At 43.3% G+C, this 12289-nt stretch overlaps 1 protein-coding gene across 1 annotated transcript in view; it reads right to left on the bottom strand.

Moving 5' to 3' along the window:
- Positions 1–8486, bottom strand: part of CAPN9 (calpain 9) — a 47324-nt gene extending 38838 nt beyond the window's left edge. The window contains exons 1-3 of the mRNA XM_077346505.1: positions 8166–8486; positions 734–803; positions 2–120 (exon numbers count right to left, since the gene is read on the bottom strand). Of these exons, the coding sequence (XP_077202620.1) occupies positions 2–120; positions 734–803; positions 8166–8378 (402 nt within the window). The 5' untranslated portion in view covers positions 8379–8486. The remainder of the gene's footprint in view (position 1; positions 121–733; positions 804–8165) is intronic.
- Positions 8487–12289: the final 3803 nt, after the last annotated feature.

Here is a 12289-nt window from a genome sequence, read left to right as displayed (position 1 = left end):
CCTGAAAATGAAATATTCCAGCATAACTTGGTCCAAAATCCTGATCCTGCGGCACAACTCTGGCTAGTGTGTTTTCATTAAGAGTAAGAGATGCTATGGCGGCTAATAGCCAACAATCACCTGAAAATCAAGAAGAACAAGAATTTAAGAACATCAGTCTAGTATTTCATCCAGTCTAACATTCTGTCCCATACAGCAGCCAAATAGTTATAGAGGGCCAACAAACATGGCATAAAGTGCAGGGCCTTCATGTGGTGTTGCCTCCTGGCACCGGAATTCAGGTTTACTGCCTCTGAATGTGGAGGTTCCCTTTAGTAACCATGGCTAAACAAGCCACCGATCTAAACATTCAGAATGGTTCATGCTTTAAAAATGGAGATTAATTCCCATATCATCCACTATCAATGATTCCTATTAAACCTTCCTTGTCTGAACCTCCTGATTATTCAGTTTAATTTATTTAATACCAAAAAAAGATGTGGGCAATAAATATGCAAACCAGACTCAAAAACAAATAAAATACATATTTTATGTTTTTTGTCAGAACATTATATGTTGCCTTTCTCTTAAAATGCTCAAAACAGTGCATATAAAAATGATAAAACAGAAAAACATAGTGATTATAATCAAAATATAAAATGGTAAGAAAGGGTGCGTATTAAGATAATCTTTTAAAAGAACAATTGATCCAGACAGCAAAGGGCTATAATCCTGTGAATGAAAAAATACTCACCAAGATCCCCCTGGCAAATGTCAGTTCTTGTAGCGCCTCCAACAATAAACTGAGGGTCTTTGACAATTTCCTGGAATGATATTATAGTGAAAAATAATAGAAAAGGTTAAGTACTTTGTGAACAGAACATATTGCACAATGACCATGTTGAGATATGGTGTCTCCTCTATCCAGAGGGAGGGCTAAGCAGTTAACAGATGTTTCTATCAGACATGCCTTGACCTTTTAAATTTAAATTTCAAAATTAAATAACTTCCTCCTATGAAAATATGACATTGCCTGAGCTGACATTTTTAATTTTAATCCACTATTTTTTCACATTTGATTTAATTATTTTATATTTAATCACAATTCACTAACCCCTTCCTACTATGAAACTATCACATTATCAAGAGATAAAGGTAAGTCCCTTGTATTTTCTGCTGCAGTAGGAAACAATGACTGCCCACTTACCAAATTGCCAAAGTATCAGGGAACACATTGGTGTATATAATAATAGTCAATCACCTGAAAATCACCTGAAAATCATAACTGTCAAGAACATTGATGTGATCAATTTCTGCTTTCTAACTGCTTAGTCACTTAAATCACTATATTTCAATATTGTCCCATAGAACTGTAATAGCAGATTGCCAGGTGCCATGTGGAGATGGGCTACTTTAGTCTTGCAGCACCATACTTCAGCCAGCTTTGATTGAGCCAGACAATCACCGCTTCCAAACATCTAGCAAATGTTTCTGGGGAAGAGTCAGAATGGCTGTCTATCAAGAGACAGAGCTGAGTGTCATCAGCATACTGATGACAACCCAGCCCGAAACACCAGACCAGCTGGGCCAGATGGCACATAAGGACATTAAATATTGCAGGGAAGAGTATAATGTCCTATGGTACCACAGAAGGCTGTTGGTAACAACACGACTGCTCTTCCCCCACAGCTGCCCTCTGTTTATGGTTCTGGAGAAGGGAGCGCAGACAATGAAGGGCCGTCCCCCAGATGCTGGCCCCAGTGAGGTGGTGGACCAACAACTCTTGGTCAACAACATCAAATGCTGCTAACAGATTGAGCAACACAAGAAGGGCTGACCTCCCTCTATCCAGCTAGTGCTGGAGGTCATTTGTCAGGGTGACCAGCACTGTTTTCATCCCAAGGCCAGGGCAAAAGCCAGACTGGAATGGGTCAAGGGCTGAAGTTTGCTCCAAGAAGGCTAGGAGCTGATCCACCATGGCCCTTTCAATCACCTTCCTTAGAAACGCTAAGTGCAAGATGGGGTGGTAATTGGCTGGGTCACAGGTATCAAGCAATGAAAGCTGGCTGAAGCCATCAAATGTATTCCTCCAAGATGGCTCTTCCTCTCAGCTGCTGGTCAGATGAAGCAGACATGCACTGCTCTTATCCCATCTCACCTAGGGTTGCCAGCTCTGGTTTTGGAAATACCTGGAGACTTTGGGGGTAGAGCCAGAAGTAGGTGGGACTTGGGGTAAGGAGAGACCTCAGTGGAATATCATGTTATGGAATCCGCCCTCCAAAGCAGCCATTTTCTCCAGGGGAACTGTTCTCTGTCACCTGGAGATGAGCTATGATTCCAGGCCCCACCTGGAGGCTGGCATCCCTAACCTCACCACCCTCCCATCAAGTGAAACCTTTTTGGTAGATTGCCAATGTCAGGACCTTATGCAGATCCCTGTCTTATTTTATACCGCTTAACCTCTGTTCAGTGTCTGTGGATCTGGCAAGAATTGAGGTTTCATATGCCATAAACATTGGTGCAAACTTAAATGGACTCCGGGGAATGGTAGAGGACAGGAAGGCCTGGAGGATCATTGTCCATGGGGTCGCGATGGGTCGGACACGACTTCGCACCTAATAACTACAACATGCCATAAACATTACCTAACTTAGCTTTATTGTGTCAGAACACAGCCAGCACCAACACTGAACTCTGTCCTCTTCAACCAATCCCAAAAACTAGAGGGGCTGAACTTAACAACTCCCAACTGAGGGGACCAACTCTCTCAGACATTCACAGCTGTCTCATATGTACCAATGGTGCTGTATAAAATAAGAACAAAGGAAACCATTTTACATGCCACAGTGGTTATGTTCCAGCTCTGAGAAGAGATAAGCCTGTCTAATTCTGGGGCTCAACCCTGGGTAAGCAAAGAGGGAGGAGCAGGAAAAGATCCTGGATTTAAAGACCAAGTTATGTTCCTCCAGTGTGAAACCACATGCCAGTAGAGCAAAACTTTCCTCCCAGTGGGTGATAAAGAAGGCCAATCACATCTACACAGCAGGTGATGCTGAGAAATACCTGCCGGCAGTCGAGGCAATTAACAGAAGCTGCGGACTTTGAGCTGTGCCTCATGAATTTAGGGCAGGGGCTTGGCCTCCTCACCTGTGCCACGTACCCCTAGCACTTCAGTGCTTCAAAGGAAATGTCACACAGGGCAGGTGACTCAGCTGTATTCCTGCTACTCAGGGCCTTTTCTGTTGGAGAACATTACTTTGGTCAGTGTGTCACTGTTAGGGAGGAACAAAGGCAAGTCAAGCCAACGGAACAAAAGCAAATTCATCATGGGCACTACCTGCTTCTCCAACATGCTGCAGTCATGTCCAGCTTGTTAACTGAACTAAAGAGCATAAAAGTGTTCATTTGAGCACTGAAGAAAATTCAGAGAAAGAAAATAATTCTGTGGGGAATGCCATACATTCCTGTAGTAGCCTGGCATGCATTCTTAAAGTATGCAATGTGTTGCATATATTGCACTGTGCCAAAAGAAAAGAAAACATAATGGTTTAAAATTAGTCCCACTAACAACTGAATTCTTTAACCTCTCTAAATCTTGCAAAAGAGACACATCCCCCTTGTAGAATAAAAGTTTCCAGGGTCTTAGGATGTCTGATTCAGGAGGATCAAAAGTTTGTTTTGGTATACAGTTTTCTTCATTTCTTATCCTTCATTTTCTGAATTTTTATTTGGCTTTATTTATATCCTGCCTTTCACTCTAGTGGGGGCCCAACACGACTTATATCATTTTGGAGCAACCAGCAATAAAATTAGGTTTTAAAATAGGGAAGAATTAGGGTTGTCAGCTCCAGTTGGGAAATACCTGGAGATTTGGGGGGATAAAGACTGAGGAGGGTGGGATTGGGGGAGGGGAGGAGCCTCAGCTGCATGTAATATCATAGGTAAGGTGACCAGATTTTAACATTGGTAAAGCGGGACACCATTGACCGGGGGGGTTCTTGATTAAAAATTTGGTCTACATGGAGCAACAAAAAGTTGCATAGAAGGCATGGAATGCAAAAATAGTATTATAATATATATATATTTAATTTCAACATAAGTACAATTTGTCAGGTACCCCAGATGTCCCTCCAAAAGTGGGACAATCTGGTCACCTTAATCATAGGTGATTAATTTACCTTAATCTACCTTGCAAGGACTGATCTCTGTTGCATGGAGATCAGTTGTAATCTCAGGATATTGCCAGCTACCACCTGGAGGTTGGTAACCCTAGGAACAACTTATGCAGCAAAGCTCCTTAACTCTTATAAAACTCGAGGCAATCCTAAACTTATTTTGGGATGCAAAGTGTCATCAATATTTGTGGCTGGATTCATGAAGAAGGAACTGAAAATAAGGAACTGAGAACTCATTTCTGATACGTGTCTAGGTTAGCGATTTAAATAATAATAGTAATAATAAAATTATTTTTAGCCTACCCTTCCATGTCCCTCATGGCGATTAACAACACTCTAAATCATATCATCACATAACATCATAAAAACATCATTAATTCAACTAATGCCCCCAACTAAAATTCCAGATGCGGGGTTTGGGAGTGAGGAGCTGATTTTTTCATCTTTCCCCTCCTCCCCAGCGATGAAGCCAACATCTCTGGGGGATATTATTTTGGGCTCCAACCATAAACCTGGCGGAATGGCTCCATTTTGCAGGTCCTGCAGAACTGATAAAGTCCCTCCAGGGTATCGATCTCCTTCAGGAGTGCATCAACCCTTGTTGAAGTCAGTTCCAAGCCAGTTTGGTGTAGTGGTTAGGAGTGAGGACTTCTAATCTGGCATGCCAGGTTCGATTCTGCACTCCCCCACATGCAACCAGCTGGGTGACCTTGGGCTCGCCACGGCACTGATAAAACTGTTCTGACCGGGCAGTGATATCAGGGCTCTCTCAGCCTCACCCACCCCACAGGGTGTCTGTTGTGGGGAGAGGAATGGGAAGGCGACTGTAAGCCGCTTTGAGCCTCCTTCGGGTAGGGAAAAGCGGCATATAAGAACCAACTCTTCTTCTTCTTCTTCTTCTTCTTCTTCTTCCTTTGGGCCAGGGATCCTGAGCAGGTGTTAATCTTAATGCCCTTGGGAGAATATACAGGAAAAGACAATCCCAGAGGTATAAGAGTTTGAGAGTTTTGTTTCTTACGCATTCATATTTGATGCTCATATTCATCCACCTTTCAGAATTAAAATGGATCAGTATTTATAGCTGAGAGGAAAAGACTCATACAGAGAGACAGGAATATTTAGAATAGCTGAGCATTTAGGATGACTAAAGCAAGTGCTCTGATTAGCTGCCTGATGTGACATCACAGTGGTTCAATTAAATATCCTTTCTATGGAATCACATGTCTTACTGTGAATTCCTAAATGGTCCTTCTCCATTCAGCGAAGTGCAGCAAAAGACAGTGTATCTGCCTATTGTCTAGAATCAATGCATGGAGTGAGCATTAAGATGTCAAATAAACCATGTCCCAGGCTCTTCTTATAATCAGCATGCTACTTGCTAGAGTAGTGAAGAGTGAAGGAGGAGAGTACAAAAGTTGGCTTGAAACTCAACATCAAGAAAACAGAGATCATGGCATCTGGCCCTCTCAATTCCTGGCAAATAGATGGGGAAGAAACGGAGATAGTGAAAGATTTTATTTTCCTGGGCTCCAAGATCACTGCAGATGGGGACTGCAGCAAAGAAATTAAAAGACACTTGCTCCTGGGGAGGAAAGCTATGGCAAATCTAGACAGCATCCTAAAAAGCAGAGACATCACCCTGCCAACAAAAGTGCATTTAGTCAAGGCTATGGTCTTCCCAGTTGCAATGTATGGCTGCGAAAGTTGGATCATAAGGAAGGCTGAGCGTCAAAGAATTGAGGCTTTTGAAGTCTGGTGCTGGAGAAGACTCTTGCGAGTCCCTTGGACTGCAAGGCGAACAAACCGGTCAGTCCTAGAGGAGATCAGCCCTGACTGCTCTTTAGAAGGCCAGATCCGGAAGATGAAACTCAAATACTTTGGCCACCTCATGAGAAGGAAGGACTCCCTGGAGAAGAGCCTAATGCTGGGAGCGATCGAGGGCAAAAGAAGAAGGGGACGACAGAGAATGAGCTGGCTGGCTGGAGTGACTGAAGCAGTAGGTGCAAACTTAAATGGACTCCAGGGAATGGTAGAGGACAGGAAGGCCTGGAGGATCATTGTCCATGGGGTCGCAATGGGTCGGACACAACTTTGCACCTAACAACAACTTGCTAGAGGGGTGTACGCTGGTCTCAGACTAAGCAACAAGAAAAATATACAATAATAAACCAAAATACATCCTTGTTATTTTTTGGGGATGTCCCTGTTGGGATTATTGTCTATGGAGGCTCAGGTCACAAAAGTAGCCAGGACGGCACTTTTCCACCTGCGCCAAGCACGGCTACTAAGCGTTCTACCTGTCCTCTGACCACTTGGCTACAGTGATCCATGCAAGGGTCACTTCCAGACTAGACTTCGGTAATTCACTCTACGTGGGCCTATCCCTGGCTCTGACCTGGAAATTGCAGCTGGTTCAAAACGCGGCTGCTAGGGTCCTCAACAGAACACCATGGAGGGCCCATATTCAGCTGGTGCTTCACCATCTGCACTAGTCTGCTTCCAAGTCAAGTTCAAGGTATTGGTACTAACCTTTAAGGCTTTATGCGGCTTGGGTCCTACTTATTTGCGGGACTGTTTAGCTACTTATGCCCCCCGCTGGGCTCTTTGCTCTGAGGGTACTAATTTGCTGTTTGTGCCAGGCCCCCGGGATGTTTGTCTGGCCTCGACCAGGGCCAGGGCCTTCTCAGTCCTGGCCCCAGCCTGGTGGAATGAGCTCCCGGAAGAGCTGAGGGCCTTGCCGAAGTTGTCAGCTTTTCACAGGGCCTACAAGACAGAGCTCTTCCGCCAGTCTTATAGTTGAGGCCAGGGCGGCACCCGGGTGTTTTCACTGGAGGATTCTCCCTCCATGTTGATTAGACCTGGCCCTCGCTTCTACTATAAGCGAACTGACCCTTGGACTGAACGGGGAGGGGGGGAGTGAGGGTTAGGGCACCTATAGGATTGATTCGGCACCTGTCTAATTGTGATAATTTGTAATTGTTTATATGGGTTGTTTTATTGTATTACTGATTATGTTGGAAACTGCCATGAGACCATTAGAGAACGGCAATATAGAAATCTAAAAATAAATAAATAAATTATTGATTGTTCCAGTGATTATTCCTCCAAATGGAAGTAAAATAATAGGCAATAGATAACAACTATTTCTAGTATATTTCATCATTGTGCCAACTAAGATTTTCCTGTGGGGAATTATGTGGGAAAAGAAATGTTCAGAGTATTGGGTTTGACAGAGAATTCATATGGGGGGTGGGGGGAAAGTTGCAGTTCAGCTGAGCCTATTTTGTTCTGCAGCACAGTGAGAATAATACATGTACTGTGTCACACTGAAAGTGAAAACAGCCACAAATATATTCTTACCATGCTTAGTACCCTGTCATTTATTGTACTGGTCAAAATGTCTGTAAATAAAGAGTTGTTGTTGTTGCACATGCTTATTAGTCTATTTCAATATGAATCATCCTCCAGTTGTTCCTGGACTGATAGCACTAATATTGCCACCAAGAAACATCCACATCCCATTATCTTAGAGAAGAATGAAGGAATTTTAATTTACTTCTAGAACATTCCTGGAAAGATCAGTACAAACTCAAGATTCCCACTTTCAAAAATTCCACTTGGATCCCCTAGAAGCCTTTCCAAAGCCCAACCCAAGAGAATTTAGCAAACAATTCTAGCCATTACCCATTCCCTACAGAAACAAATTGTAAGCATGAAGAAAAGTCTACAAAAAAATTATGAGGTAGCAGATCTTGTTTGTGCACATGGAAGAACTTTATCTTCTGTTTATGTTTTTCTCTTCCTTTCCCACAGCAGCTTTCTATGATCCCTGATGGAGAGTTTGGTGGAGGAAGCAAAGCAGAGCTGGAGCTCCACTTGGCACAACAGCAAAGTGCACACAATATCTGCCAGATCCTCCTTCTTTAAATAGAAATCAATAAAAAGCCACCTATCTGGTTCTTCGCAGCATTGTACGTGATAGAACTTACAGAAAGATATATTTATGCTCACCCCAGGCCTTTTCCACACAAAGGGAATAGGAGGCTTCTCACTGAAGAAAAGTGAAGAGTCCTTGGCTGGGAAGTCACAGTCCTCAAAAAGTACCCCTTTCTGCTGGCATTCAATCTTCAGCTCCTTGTACGACTGGCCAGTGGAGTGTGTGGAGCGTGCACTTTGGGGCAAAGGGGGAACTTGTGGCCGCGAGTCCTGGTAGGTATAAGGCATTGCTGTTGCAGGGAACTAAGATGGGGAAGCAAAAAGCTAGGGGGGAAACTTTAAAACTGCAGCCCACAAAATGAGGGAGATTCAATTGAACTGGTCTTTGCAGAAAGCAAGTAATCAGGGAAGTGAGGGGGAAAGCCCTATGGGCAGACAGCCCCTCCTCTTTTGCACCTTTTTGACTGGCACATTGACAGACCCATTCAGCACAAACAATAAAAGAAAGAAACACCCTGAGAACAAACAGAAAAGGAAACTTGTTTGGCCTCTTCAGGTGCTTCAGCTGTTCCATATCTGCCCTCTGGTATGTTAACTCAAAAACCACAGTGCTGAGCAGAGAGAAAATTCTGTGTTGACCATGAACTGCTGTGCTCCCAGAAAAAGACACTGGGGCACTCCCAAGCAAGCTCTTTTGTGTTCCAGTGATAAGTGGAGGGCGTGAAAGCTGCAAGATAGCCTTTGCTAGATAGCTGACTCTGAGAAATGTTCTTGGCCATGGCATCTGGAATATAAGAAAGAAATGTAAAATGATACAAATAATACAAATCAAAGGCCATCTTCAGGTCAGTTAATGTGTTAGAATGTCCTTGTGGCCCACAGTTGTCCACCATGGGTCCTGTAGTCAGCGGCAAAAGGAAACGTGGTCGCCAAAGGATCCGCTGGCTCGACACGATCAAAGCCAATACAGGGATGACCATGAACCAACTAGAAGAAGCAGTCATTGGCAAAAATGTATGGCAAAAACTTTCCTGTATAATCACCGAGGGTCGGACATGACTGAACAGATAACATCATCATTCAGCAGTGGAATAGGCTGCCTAAGGAGGTGGTAAGCTCCCCCTCACTGGAAGTCTTCAAGCAAAGGTTGGATACATACTTTTCTTGGATGCTTTAGGATGCTTTGGGCTGATCCTGCATTGAGCAGGGGGTTGGACTAGATGGCCTGTATGGCCCCTTCCAACTCTATGATTCTATGATTCTTTCATTTTTATACCACCCTCCCTTGCGGCTCAGGGCAATTCACACCACAGACCTTTGATATAATTTAAATACAATATACTCCAAAAGTCTCAGTAATTTACATCAATATTATTCAACAGTTAAACCATTTAAATGTTTAACAGGTTGGCTGGGCTGTAGATTGCCTCATGATGTATCCTGTGGGCATTTCTGATGGAGAGCCCAGCAGATGTTAACCAAAAGTTTGGCAGAATAATTCCATTTTACAGAACCTGCAGAATTGTGCTAGCTCTGGCAGGGCCCGGACCTCCTCCGGGAGCTTAATCCACCAAGTGGTGGCCAGGAGAGAGAACATCCTGGCCCTGGCTGAGGTCACTAGAGATGACTGTCATAGGGATCACTGTGGCTAGGTGTTCTGGGGCCAGGTAGTAACTTAGCTTGGTGAAGGTGGAAGAATGCAAGCTGCACTACTCTTGAGACCTGCACCTCCATGTTGACCAAGCTTAGTCTGAAGAGCTGTGTTCGTAACTTAATTCCCAAGAGTGAGCAGGAGCAATTCAAACCAGGGCTGTGGCATGTGAGAAGAGGGGCTTTAAGCCTCTGCTTTTTGAGAAAACAGATTGGGTGGAGGCTTAAAATTCCTCTCCACACATACTACAGTTCCAATCTGAAATAAAACCATGCACACTTAGGAGTTAAGCTCTGAGTTCAGAATTCCCACAACATGTCCTGTTGACTGGTTCTGTGGCAGACGTAGGGGACTTAAAGACCTTCTAAAGTTTGACTTGACCTTCAGAATAGGGAAATCCTACACTCACATAACAGAATACCCAGGTCATTTTTACCAGCTCTTCCCAAGAAAAGTTGTGATGGTGAGGAATGTAGCAGAATGGTAGTTCTGACACAAACAGTTTATGTTTTATGCCTCCTGGGGCTCTAGACCAATGTCCATATACCATACCAAGGACATGTGAATTAGGAAGAACCTAGTGGTTCCCAGTTGCCAGGTATCTCTGGTATATCTGAGCTCAGGTTGCAACTGGATTTGTGCAAAGGGAAAATACATTTCTCAGTAGGCACATTATAATAATCTAGCATGAAGACCGTTTGAGAAATAGAAGTAAACCTTTGCTTGTTCTCTGGAAAGACCTATTCCACTGTCATTAGTTCTTGCAAAACCCTTTACCAACAGAAGACAAAGAAGTAGCTGTTACATACAGCCTAGAAAGCCTTCCCTATATTTAGCCAAACAACAATTTAATACAAAAGCTAGTAATAACTATATCTATTTTCTTTTAAGAAAATGAGAAAAGTGGCTGCTTTATCATTTTGTTCTATGAAACATGGTTCATAATAGTTGGACAGCCTTGGACAGTTCCATGCCTGAAATGAATACTTTTACATGAAACATCTCCCTAAATAGATTTTCCACAACTCAGGAACCTTCCACTCAAACCTCCTGCTTGCGGGTCAACTGTAGCTTCATGGTCAGACTGGCCAAGAAAAACAGCCTTCCTAGCTTTTCTTGACATAGCCATTTCCTGTGTTCTTGAGTAGTGACACTTATGTTGCCATTAGAATGAATGATTTACCCATGTTAATTAATGCACTGAAATGAACAACATTCAGAGCACAGAACATGAGATAAAGTAAATGATAATGAACAAGATGACATTAGGAACATAGTAGAGGAAACACTTTCACCTCCAGAGAATTTGCACGGCTCCTCCGTTGCAGTTCTCCTAACAGCAGCCTTGCCCTTTTCTTTTTGGTGGTTTCAGTTAAACACTACTGATCCACTATCTATCCATCCTTCCATCTGTGATATCAATCACATGTTTTCCCCTCTATCTTTTCCCCCAGTGAGCTAATTGGCTACTTCCACAGGGAGCTTTCTCTCTATATGGCTAGCTGGATATCCCTGCTTTTAGAAGGAGCTTCTACATAACATTATACTAATTCTGATCATGGCATGGGGAGCTAAAGCAAAAAGTAAGCAAGTAAACAAAACCTTTGACTCAGCTCAAAGAGGAAACTGCAGGGTGATTGAAGGAGGAGTGTCTATTTGGACACACCTCCTATACACATTGCTTAATGGGTGTGACATCCATCTTCTACAGCTTAATTCACTTAAGAGTTTCTATTGTTACCTAAGCTGGACCCAAAGAGGAAGACATTAGCTTTAAGGGTTCCTGAAAGGAATAACACAGGACCTTGGGTTCTTCTTCTTTGGAGGTTTTTAAGCAGAGGCTAGATAGTCATCTGACAGAAATGCTGATTTTATGAATTTAGGCAGATTGTGAGTGGGTGGGTAGGAAGGGATGTGCCAGTGTTTGTCTCTTGTCTCTTGTGGCCCTTCCTTGCCTACCCAGGGAATTGCTAATTGCTGTTGTGGGATGATAGGTGAATTTCCTCCAGGCCAGGCTGGATTCTGGAGATTTTTGATAGGAGGGGGATCATTTGGGCGTAAAATTGGAGTCACTGTGGGTAGGCAGGTAGTTGTGAGTTCCTGCATTGTGCAGGGGGTTGGACTATATGACTATATGACCCTGGGGACCATTCCAACTCTATGATTCTAGGTTGAAGTGAAGCAGATCTGTATTGACACAAAAGTCTGTTTGAGTCAAGATAGCTTTTGAATCGGGACAGAGTATAAATTAATGATTTTAGTGCCCTTCCAAATTGAGTTTTAAAAAGGTGAGAAAACCAGGTGTTGGTTAATAAAATAGCAGACTCCTTGGGCTCAGCAGACACCTCTGAGGTATCTAAGGTTATTGGATGATGCCTGCAATGCTGAAAAGTATTCTGATATTGATAATGATATGCTACTGAACCGGGAGAGATTGCACTCAATCAGTTTATAATTCCAGCATGCCCTCCCTCTTCTTTTCTGGGAGTTTCTAATGTCAGGGCTGTACCCACAAGGTATGTGAGGAGGAATGCAAGGAAACATTTAC

This window comes from Paroedura picta, chromosome 1 (genome assembly GCF_049243985.1).
Source record: "Paroedura picta isolate Pp20150507F chromosome 1, Ppicta_v3.0, whole genome shotgun sequence".
NCBI classification, from domain to species: domain Eukaryota; kingdom Metazoa; phylum Chordata; class Lepidosauria; order Squamata; family Gekkonidae; genus Paroedura; species Paroedura picta.
The sequence above is the reverse complement of the archived record's forward strand: the minus strand, read 5'-3'. Positions and strand labels throughout refer to the sequence as shown.